Here is a 12,431-nt window from a genome sequence, read left to right as displayed (position 1 = left end):
CCACCAGGGAAGCCCCTATTTTTTAAAAATATTTATTTTTATTTATTTGGCTGGGCTGCATCCTAGTTGTGGCATGCGGGATCTTTTTAGTTGTGGCATGTGGGGTCTTTAGTTGCGTCAGGCGACCTCTTAGTTGCAGCATGTGGGACCTAGTTCCTGGACCTGGCATTGAACCCAGGCCCCCGGCATTGGGAGCACGGAGCTTTAGCCACTGGATCACCAGGGAAGTCCCTCAATAATTACTTTAAATGTGAATGATCTAAATACATAAATCAAAAGATAAGAGATTGTCAAAGCGGATAAAAAGACAAGATTCAACCATATGTCACCTACAAGAAACCCACTTTAAACATAAAGGCTTATAAATCTTCAAAGGAAAAGGTTAGAGAAAGATACTTCAAGCTAACACAACCATTAAAAAGCTGGAGTAGCTATATTAATTTCAGACAAAGTAGGCTTTCAGAACCAGTAAAATTATCAGGAATTGCATAACGATAAATGGTTTGATTTTCCAAGAAGACATGACAATCCTTAATGTGTGTATGCACCCAACAACAGAGAATCAAAGTATGTGAGGCAAAAACTGATAGAAATGCAAGGACAAATAGACAAATCCACTATTATAGTTGGAAACTTCAGCATCCCTTTTTCAATAGTTGATAGATCAAGCAATAATAATAATAGATCTAGAGGAGAATTCCTCTTATTGTAAAAGAACATTACAAAAACTCTACAGCTAACATCATACTCACTGGTGAGAAACTGTATGCTTTCCCTCTAGGAATAAGGCAAGAATATTTTCTCTAATCACTTCTATTCACCATCATACTAGAAGTCTTAGTGCAATAGGACAAGAAATAGAAATGAAAGGTATACAGGCTGGGAAGGAATAAATAAAACTCTTTACAGATGACATGACTGTCTACATAGAAAATCCTAAATAACAACCACAATAACAAAAAAGCCTGAAACAAAAAATGAGTATAGCAAGTTCACAGGATGCAAGGTTAATATTCAAAAGTCAATTTCTTCCACCCCAATGTTCATAGCAACATTATTTATAATAGCCAAGATATGTAAGCAACCTAAGTCCATATAGATTCAATGGAATAGTACTCAGCCATATAAAGAATGAAATTTTGCAATTTGCAACAATATGGATGGACCTAGGGGTATTATGCTTAGTGAAATAAGTCAGACAGAGAAAAATAAATACTGTCTGTATTCACTTGTGTGTGGAATATAAAAAATAAAACAAACTGGTGACTGTAACAAAAAAGAAACAGACCTACAGATATAGAGAACAAACTAGTGGTTACCAGTGGGGAGAGGAAAAGGGGGAGACACAAGATAGGGGTAGGGGATTAAGAAGTACACAGTACTATGTATAAAATAAATAAGCTACAAGGATATATTGTACAGCACAGGGAATATAGCCAATATCTTATAATAACTATAAGTGAAGTATTATCTATAAAAATTTTGAATCATGTTGTACACCTGAAACTAATATAATAGTATAAATCAATAAACCTCAGATAAAAAGTCAATTGCTTCCTTATATACCAGGAACAATTTAGAATTCTAAAAAATACCACTTACAGTAGAGCCAAAAAAATGAAATATTTAGGTATAAATCTAACAAAATATGTATAGGATCTATATGTGAAAAACTATAAAACTATGATGACAGAAAAGAAAAGGGAATGTAAATAAATGAAGAGATATTCCATGTTCATGGACTGGAAGACTCAATGTTGTTTAGATGTCAATTCTTTTCAACTTGATCTATAGATTCAATGCAATCCTAATGAAAATCCCAGCAAGCTATTTTGTAGATACGACCTACTTCTAAAATTTGTATGGAAAGGCAATAGCGTAAGATAGCCAACACAGTACCAAAGAAAAATAAAGTGGGAGTACTCATACTAGCCAATTTTAACGTTTACTATAAAGCTACAGTAATCAGAGGAGCATGGTATTGTTGAAGGAATAGACATATAGATCAATGGAACAGAATAGAGTCCATAAATGGATCTACACAAATATAGTTGACTGATTTTTGACAAAGGAAATTAAATAGAGAAAGGATATCCTTTTCAACAAATGGTGTTAGAATAATTGAATGTCCTTGTGCAAAAACATGAACTTAGACACAGACCTTACACCTTTCACAAAAAATTAACTCACAGTGATCCGTAGACCTAAATGTAAACAAACTAAGACTTCTAGAATAAAACAGAAGAAAATCTATGTGACTTTGGGTTTGGCAATGAGTTTTTATATACAACACCAAAAGTATGATCCATGAGAGAAAAAGATGATGAATTAGACTTCATTAAAATGAAAAACTTCTGCTCTGTGAAAGACACTGTTAAGGGAATGAAAAGATTAGCCATAGATTTGGAGAAAATATTTGCAAAACACATATCTTATAAAAGATTTGTGTCTAGGGGAATTCCCTGGCAGTCCAGTGGTTAGGACTCTGCGCTTCCACTGCAGTGGGCACAGGTTTAATACTTGGTCAGGAACTAAGATCCTGCATGGCATGTGGTGTGGCCAAAAAAAGAGAGACATATCTAATATATATATAGATAGATATAGATATAGATAGATCTCTTAAAATTCATTCATAAGTAGCAAATAACCCAATTAAAAATGGGAAAAGGACTTAAACAGACACCTTAACAAAGAAAATATATAGATGGTAAATGGTAAATAAGCATATAAAAAGATGCTTGAGGGACTTCCCTGGTGGCACAGTGGTTAAGAATCTGCCTGCAAATGCAGGGGACACAGGTTCAATCCCTCGTCCGGGAAGATCCCACATGCCATGGAGCAACTAAGCCCGTGTGCCACAACTACTGGTCCTGTGCTCTAGAGCCTGTGAGCCACAAATACTGAGCCTGCGTGCCACAACTACTGAAGTTTGTGTGCCCAGAGCCCATGCTCCACAGCAAGAGAAGCCACCGTGGGAAGCCTGCGCACCACAGCAAAGCGTAGACTCCGCTCACCACAACTAGAGAAAGCCCATACGCAGCAATGAAGACCCAACACAGCCAAAAAAAAAAAAAAAAAAAAAAAAATTAAAAATAAGATGCTCAACATCATTTGTCATTAGGGAATTACAAATTAAAATCTCATTGTAACCTATTAGTATGGCTAAATAAACAAAACAAAGCAAAAACCTGACAATACCAATTGCTGACAAGGATGTGGAGCAATAGGAACTCTCGGGCTTCCCTGGTGGCGCAGTGGTTGAGAGTCCGCCTGCCGATACAGGGGACACGGGTTCGTGCCCCAGTCCGGGAAGATCCCACATGCTGCGGAGTGGCTAGGCCCGTGAGCCATGGCCACTGAGCCTGCGCGTCCGGAGCCTGTGCTCCGCAACGAGAGAGGCCACAACAGTGAGAGACCTGCGTACCGCAAAAAAAAAAAAAAAAAAAAAAAGGAACTCTCATTATTTATGGGAATACAGAGTAGTACAGCCTCTTTTGAAGAGGGTTTGATAGTTTCTTAAAAGCTAAACTTATTCAAACCGTTGGTATTTACCCAAATAAGTTGAAAATATGAAAATATGAACAGAAATAAAAAGGATTATTAAGGAATAGTATGAGCAATTATATGCCAAAGAATTAGATAATCTAGATCAAATGGACACAATCTACCAAAACTGACTCAAACAGAAACAGAAAATTTGAATGGACCTATAGCAAGTAGGGAGATTGAATTAGCAAATTTAAAAACTATCCACAAAGAAAAGCCAAGGACCAGATATCTTCACTGGTGAATTCTATCAAACATTTAAAGAAGAATTAACACCAATTTTTTTTTTTTTACAAACTCTTCCAGAAAATAAAAAGAGAAGGGAACACCTCCCCAACTCATTCTATGAGGCCACTATCAATCACCCTGATACTAAAACTATAGAAAGACATAACAAGAATACTACATAAACTATCCTGTATAAATATAGATGCAAAATCCTCAGTAATACTTTCACAAACTGAGTCTAGCAACATATAAAAAGGATCATACATTATGACAAGTGGAGTTTATCCCAGGAATGCAAGGTTGGTTTAACATATGAAAATAAGTCAATGTAATACACAATAAAGCCATATTATCATCTCAATTGTTATAGAAAAATCATTTGACAAAATTCAACACTCTTTCACAACAAAAATTCTCAAAAAGCTTGGAATAGCATGGATCTTTCTCAACCTGTTTGAGACCATCTATGAAAAACCTATAATTAACATCATACTTACTGATGAAAGAGTGGATATTTCCCCGCCTAAGATCAGGAACAAGACAAGTATGTCCATTCTTGTATTCAATTGTACTAGAGTTTCTAGCCAGAGCAGTAGGCAAGAAAAAGAATTAAAAGTCATCCAGATCAGAAAGGGAAAAGTAAAATTATCTGTACTTGCAGATGACATACTTGTATATAGAAAATCCTATAAAGAAATACTGTTCTGCGCTATAAAGAAATAAATTGCTGATACACAAAATAACATGATGGATCTCAAAATAGTCTGACTGAAAAAAGCCAGACACAAGAGAGTACATAGCATATTCCATTTTAAAATTCCATTTAAATATTCCAAGAAAGGGAAATCGATGACAGAGAGCACATCAGTGGTTTTCTGGGAGTGGGTGTGGAGGATTGACTGCAAAGATGCATGAAGGAACTTATTATCAGTATGATGGGAATGTTCTATATCTTGATTATTATGATTGAGTTAAATGGGTGTTTACATTTGTGAAACCTCATAGAATGGTTCATTTAAAATGAGCGTCTGTGATGTAAATTATACCTTAATAAAGGTATAATTTAAAAAATCACATATACCTTTAATTTCAAAACTAGGATTGTATGAGAAACTACTTATTTCCTGCATGTAAGATCCTTTACTCTTTGAGCAACTAGTAATTAGTTATACAGTGAAAAAAATGTATGAGTAGTTCTCTCAAAATCAAAACCAATTGCTTAAATAGGTATAAAAATGCTGAATGGGTTTGATTTTGAAATGTTAAATGAAACTTTTGCTTTGGAGGACATTGCTAGTATCTTAAAATTCAAAATTTAATAATTGGTGTCATAAATTCTTAGAAAGAGTTTTCTGAAATTTTAAGCTTTACAAAAATATTAACAATTGAAATATAAGCTGAAAAATATTGGTATTAATGATGCATCCCATTAGCATCAAGCAATAATCAAAGTGCTGCAGAGAACCCAAAAGATTACTCCTAAGGAGACTACTGGTAAATATGTTGAAAAAGGAGTATCCCTTTTGGCTGACAGTAATGGTAAAAGTTATACTCAATTTTATTTTTCTTTCTTTTGATGACACTTAAATGATTGATAGGAAACAGGAACTGTAAAGAAAAGCAGAAAGAAGAGAAAGAGTGCTGAACATCAAACAGTTAAAAAGCAATGAAGAGGGAAGCTAGAATTGTTCTGCTGGGAGGCCAGCAGCCAACTATATCTATGGAGAACTTAACCTTTGAAACAAAAACAATCTGTTAAATGAACATAGTATCTCAAATTAGGCATGTCCCAAAACATTCTTATACCTCAGTATCACAGACATAACCTATCGCTGCTTCAAGTGTCTACAATTCAGTGGATTATGAAAATACAATCAAGAAAATTTCTACTGTATTGAAAAGTTGAGATGATTGTAGTGGGTTGCATGCAGATTTTCATTAAAATGAAAAGATTTTAGAATTCAAAGCTTTAAACACTCAGTTATCTAAAAGATTTCAATTGTTGCATTGCTCTCAAGTTGCTCATTGCTCTCAAGAAGCTTAAAATTAGTGAAACCTATTTCTTAAAGATGCTTAGTACCAAGTTTTAATTTTCTAAGTAAGTATATGTTGAGTCTTTTTCATGTTAATTTAATCATAAATAAATGTTTTCAACTTCAGAGTTCATGGGCCTTTCTTTCCAAGAATTCTGAGGCGTAGGAAAGGAAAAAGAGACTTTGGAAGGACTATAACACATATCGTAGCAAAAGTGATGACTACTGACATGGTAAGAAATACCCTATTATTATTTGTTCATTTACATAGCTGCATATAATCAGAAAAGAAGCTCTTTGAAGGTTGGATTCTTATCTGACAGTAATGCCTTATTTCCTCCATTACATCCAGCTCAGAGATTGGCAATTAATAGGTACTAAATAAATATATGTCAGCAACTATTTACAGAGTACTAGTCTTGTGGCCAGGTGCTATGCTAGTAGCTACGGGAGACAAATACGAGAAATACTGCATTTGAGGGAGATACAGTTTTGAACCAGACCCACAGTCTTGCTTCTTCCATACATTTGACAAGTTTGAATTATGGTGGAGATATGGACAAGTAAATAGGCTATTACAATTGCAACACAAAATGATAAATGCTATGATAGGAGTATGTACAGAAGGCATATAAGATGGGTACATAAGCCAGAGTTAGGAATTCTGGCAGTGCTGGCTGGAAGAAATAACCAGATGAAATCTGAAGGATGAGTGTAAATTTAACCAGCCCAAGAAGGGAAAGTGTTCTAAGTCAGAGTAAATATTTCTGTCTCATTTGACCTCTCAGTAGCATTTCACAGCTCTCTCCTTGGAATACTCTTTTTCATTGTCTTCTGTTACAATACTTTGCTGGTTTCAGTCTGTCTAGTTTTTTTATCCTTCTGTCCTCTAAATGCTTGGAACTTATCTTTTTTCTGCACTATAATATCCCTAAGTGATTTATCTGATATCCTCCCATGACTTCAGTTATATACACTGATAATCTAAAATGTGTATCCACAGCCCACATTTTCGTTCTGAGCCCCAAACCTATATGTCTAGCTGCCTATTACTCATCACCCCTTGATTACCTCATGAGTACTTCAACTCAGATGTCCACAATTAAATTCATGATCTTATCCATTGACTTGTTTATATTCTAGAGTTCTCTGTTTCAGTAAATGGCACCACTATCTACCCAGTTGTTAATTACAATCTTCTGAGAGTTAGCCTAATCCTATCCCTCATCACCTTCATGTACCCTCTTTTATTCCTCATTAATACCATATCCTGGTGTACACCATGTTGTTTCAGAGAGCTACTGCACATCCTTTAGGTCTCAATTTAAATGTCATTTCCGTAGAAAAAGGCTTTCTTAACCTTCCAGAATACATTATACTACATATTCCCATGTACCCTGCACTTTCCCTTATTGGCACTTTTCCTTATCATGACTGTATTAAATACTTTTGTGGCTATCTATTGCATGTCTGTCTCTTTTACTAGAATATGAGCTTCTTGAGAGCAAGGGGTGTATGTTTACCATTCATCCAATCACCTAGCATGATGCTTAGCACGAGATAGGTGCTGAGCAGTTTTTGTTGAATTAGTAAATGAGTGCATGTTTGACAAGATAGTATGGGGTATATGTGAAGAACTAAAAGAAGTCCAGCAAGGATGGTGTTTAATACCTAGGAGGAGAGTGGTTAGAGATAAAGCTGGACTATTAGACTGGTCTTATCTGCTATTCTACCCATTTTTATTATTTTCAACAAAATTTAACTTTCCTTTGATTTGCTTATTAGACCAGATTTTCAATAACATTAATTATTCCACCAATTATATTTGTAAACATCTTTTAAAACATCATTATAAAGTAAGGTATAGATTTTGGTTTTATCTCCAGCCTTTTAAAATATTTTTATTTATCTTTTTTTTGTTTTTAAATCTGTTTTTGGCTTTATTTTCCTATATGGCAGTAAGAAATTTCTTTGATTTTTATTCAGTGCTTTGCAACCCTGTCTTCATTTGTGTAAGTAAATATCCATGAACTTCAGAGGACAGGATAATGAGAAGAAGGCTACTCTGAGAAGGCAGTATCATCAACTTCCACTTTGCCTGGATCTTTGATTTTAGATTTACCTTTGAGGTTGACAAAAAATTTTAATTTGATTGTAGTTGCAGCTATGTACATAAGCCTTTAACAATTTTCTCAACTTTGAAGATTCTTTACTTGGTGTTTTTCCTCCTCTATACTCTCTTCTTAAACAGTTTTATCCATGCCCATCATCTCTATGCTGGTGATCTTCACAAGTAGTATAGCGAAAAGGCATGGACTTTGTAGTCAGGTAAACAGCCTGTCTTGGGCAAGCTGCCTAACCTCTGAACCTCAATTTCTATTTGCAGAGTGCTTTAAAAAGAGAAAAAACTGTGTACTGTGCTGATGAGGAGGATGATCTCTGGAGCCAAACTGCCTGGATTCAGATTCTGGCTTTGGCACTTACTACTTATGTGATTTTCAACAAGTTATTTACCCATTTGTGCTTTAGTTCCTCATTTGTAAAATGGGGATAATACCTTATTTCCTTATTTATAGAGCTATGAGTGTACCTTATTTATAGAGCTATGAAGATTAAATGAGTTCATATTTGTGATGTGCTTAGAATAATGGCCAGCACATAGTAAGTACTAAATAAATGTCTTACTACTACTATTACGGCTACCACCACCACTGACACCTTATAGGGTTTTTTGAGGATGAAATGAGATGCTATGTATAAAATACCTAGCAGTGTCTGGCACACAGTGGCTTTTCAGTAATTTCATTCCCTTTTCTCTTTCCCTTCTTCCTTGTATTCTTTGCTGACCAACATTACTACAAGTTCTTCTCAGCATCTTTACCTTATGTCTCACTAACATACAACAATCCTAAATTTGAACTTATTTTTTTTGAATTTTATTTTTTTTTTACACAGCAGGTTCTTATTAGTCATCAATTTTATACACATCAGTGTATACATGTCAATCCCAATCACCCAATTCAGCATACCACCATCCCCATCCCCCCGTGGCTTTCCCCCCTTGGTGTCCATACGTTTCTTCTCTACATCTGTGTCTCAACTTCTGCCCTGCAAACTGGTTCATCTGTACCATTTTTCTAGGTTCCACATACATGCGTTAATATACATTTGTTTTTCTCTTTCTGACTTACTTCACTCTGTATGACAGTCTCTAGATCCAGCCACGTCTCAACAAATGACTCAATTTCGTTCCTTTTTATGGCTGAGTAATATTCCATTGTATATATGTAACACATCTTCTTTATCCATTTGTCTGTCGATGGGCATTTAGGTTGCTTCCATGACCTGGCTATTGTAAATAGTGCTGCAATGAACATTGGGGGGCATGTGTCTTTTTAGGTTATGGTTTTCTCTGGGTATATGCCCAGTAGTGGGATTGCTGGATCATATGGTAATTCTATATTTAGTTTTTTAAGGAACCTCCATACTGTTCTCCATAGTGGCTGTATCAATTTACATTCCCACCAGCAGTGCAAGAGGGTTCCCTTTTCTCCACACCCTCTCCAGCATTTGTTGTTTGTAGATTTTCTGATGATGCCCATTCTAACTGGTGTGAGGTGATACCTCATTGTAGTTTTGATTTGCATTTCTCTAATGATTAGTGATGTTGAGCAGCTTTTCATGTGCTTCTTGGCCATTCGTATGTCTTCTTTGGAGAAATGTCTATTTAGGTCTTCTGCCCATTTTTGGATTGGGCTGTTTGTTTCTTTAATATTGAGCTGCATGAGCTGTTTATATATTTTGGAGATTAATCCTTTGTCCGTTGATTCGTTTGCAAATATTTTCTCCCATTCTGAGGGTTGTCTTTTCATCTTGTTTATGGTTTCCTTTGCTGTGCAAAAGCTTTTAAGTTTAATTAGGTCCCATTTGTTTGTGTTTGTTTTTATTTCCATTACTCTAAAAGGTGGATCAAAAAAGATCTTGCTGTGATTTATGTCAAAGAGTGTTCTTCCAATGTTTTCCTCTAAGAGTTTTATAGTGTCTGGTCTTACATTTAGGTCTTTAATCCGTGAGTTTATTTTTGTTTATGGTGTTAGGGAGTGTTCTAATTTCATTCTTTTACATGTAGCTGTCCAGTTTTCCCAGCACCACTTATTGAAGGTACTGTCTTTTCTCCACTGTATATCCTCACCTCCTTTGTCATAGATTAGTTGATCATAGGTCGGTGGGTTTATCTCTGGGCTTTCTATCTTGTTCCATTGATCTATATTTCTGTTTTTGTGCCAGTACCATATTGTCTTGATTTCTGTAGCTTTGTAGTATAATCTGAAGTCGGGGAGCCTAATTCCTCCAACTCTGTTTTTCTTTCTCAAGATTGCTTTGGGTATTCAGGGTCTTTTGTGCCTTCATACAAATTTTAAGAGTTTTCGTTCCAGTTCTGTAAAAACTACCACTGGTAATTTGATAGGGATTGCATTGAATCTGTAGATTGCTTTGGGTAGTATAGTCATTTTCACAATATTGATTCTTCCAATCCAAGAACATGGTATATCTCTCCATCTGTTTGTGTCATCTTTGATTTCTTTCATCAGTGTGTTATAATTTTCTGAGTACAGGTCTTTTACCTCCTTAGGTAGGTTTATTCCTGGGTATTTTATTCCTTTTGTTGCAATGGTGAATAGGACTGTTTCCTTAATTTCTCCTTCTGATCTTTCATTATTTGTGTATAGGAATGCAAGAGATTTCTGTGCATTAATTTTGTATCCTGCAACTTTACCAAATTCATTGAAGAGCTCTAGTAGTTTTCTGGTGGCATCTTTAGGATTATCTATGTTTAGTATCATGTCATCTGCAAACAGTGACAGCTTTACTTCTTCGTTTCCGATTTGGATTCCTTTTATTTCTTTTTCTTCTCTGATTGCCATGGCTAGGACTTCCAAAACTATGTTGAATAATAGTGGAGAGAGTGGACATCCTTATCTTGTTCCTGATCTTAGAGGAAATGCTCTCAGTTTTCACCATTGAGAATATCGTTTGCTGTGGGTTTGTCGTATATGGCCTTCATTATGTTGAGGTAGGTTCTCTCTATGCCCACTTTCTGGAGAGTTTTTATCATAAATCGGTGTTGAATTTTGTCAGAAGTATTTTCTACATCTATTGAGATGATCATATGGTTTTTATTCTTCAGTTTGTTAATATGGTGTATCACATTGATTGATTTGCATATATTGAAGAATCCTTGCATCCCTGGGATAAATCCCACTTGATCATGGTGTATGATCCTTTTAATGTGTTGTTGGATTCTGTTTGTTAGTATTTTGTTGATGATTTTCTCATCTATATTCATCAGTGATATTGGTCTGTAATTTTCTTTTTTGTAGTATTTTTGCCTGGTTTTGGTGTCAGGGTAATTGTGGCCTTGTAGAATGAGTTTGGCACTTTTCCTTCCTCCGCAATTTTTTGGAAGAGTTTGAGAAGGATGAGTGTTAGTTCTTCTCTAAATGGTTGATAGAATTTGCCTGTGAAGCCATCTGGTCCTGGACTTTTGTTTGTTGGGAGATTTTTTTTTTTTTTTTCGTGGTACACAGGTCTCTCACTGTTGTGGCCTCTCCCGTTGTGGAGCACAGGCTCCGGACGCGCAGGCTCAGCGGCCATGGGTCACGGGCCCAGCTGCTCCGCAGCATGCGGGATCTTCCCAGACCGGGGCACGAACCCGTGTCTCCTGTATCGGCAGGCGGACTCTCAACCACTGTGCCACCAGGGAAGCCCTGTTGGGAGATTTTTAATCCCAGTTTCAATTTCATTACTTGTGACTGGTCTGTTCATATTTTCTATTTCTTCCTGGTTCAGTCTTGGAAGGTTATACCTTTCTAAGAATTTGTCCATTTCTTCCAGGTTGTCCATTTTATTGGCATAGAGTTTCTTGTAGTCTCTAGGATGTGTTGTATTCCTGCAGTGTCCGTTGTAACTTCTCCTTTTTCATTTCTAATTTTATTGATTTGAGTCCTCTCCCTCTTTTTCTTGATGAGTCTGGCTAAAGGCTTATCAATTTTGTTTATCTTCTCAAAAAACCAACTTTTAGTTTTATTGATCTTTGCTATTGTGTTCTTTGTTTCTATTTCATTTATTTCTGCTCTGATCTTTATGATTTCTTTCCTTCTGCTAACTTTGCGTTTTGATTGTTCTTCTTTCTCTAGTTCCTTTAGGTGTAAGGTTAGATTGTTTATTTGAGATTTTTCTTGTTTCTTGAGGTAAGCTTGTATATCTATAAACTTCCCTCTCAGAACTGCTTTTGCTGCATCCCATAGGTTTTGGATTGTTGTGTTTTCATTGTCATTTGTCTCTAGGTATTTTTTGATTTCCTCTTTGATTTCAGTGATCTCTTGGTTATTTAGTAATGTATTGTTTAGCCTCCATGTGTTTGTGTTTCTTTCGGTTTTTTTCCCTTGTAACTGATTTCTAATCTCATAGTGTTGTGGTCAGAAAAGATGCTTGATATGATTTTGATTTTCTTAAGTTTACTGAGGCTTGATTTGTGAGCCAAGATGTGATCTATCCTGGAGAATGTTCTGTGCGCACTTGAGAAGAAAGTGTAATCTGCTGTTTTTGGATGGAGTGTCCTAT

General features: G+C 35.7%; 1 protein-coding gene across 1 annotated transcript in view; it reads left to right on the top strand.

The window, feature by feature from the left end:
• SHCBP1L (SHC binding and spindle associated 1 like) overlaps nucleotides 1-12,431 on the top strand; it is a 42,745-nt gene that overhangs the window by 17,570 nt on the left and 12,744 nt on the right. The window contains 1 exon segment of the mRNA XM_081224915.1: nucleotides 5,935-6,040. Within this exon segment, the coding sequence (XP_081081041.1) occupies nucleotides 5,935-6,040 (106 nt within the window).

The sequence above is a fragment of the Mesoplodon bidens genome (assembly GCF_964165515.1).
Source record: "Mesoplodon bidens genome assembly, chromosome: 2".
Classification (NCBI taxonomy): domain Eukaryota; kingdom Metazoa; phylum Chordata; class Mammalia; order Artiodactyla; family Ziphiidae; genus Mesoplodon; species Mesoplodon bidens.
Note: the sequence above shows the minus strand (reverse complement) of the source record. Positions and strands in the feature narration are given on the sequence as shown.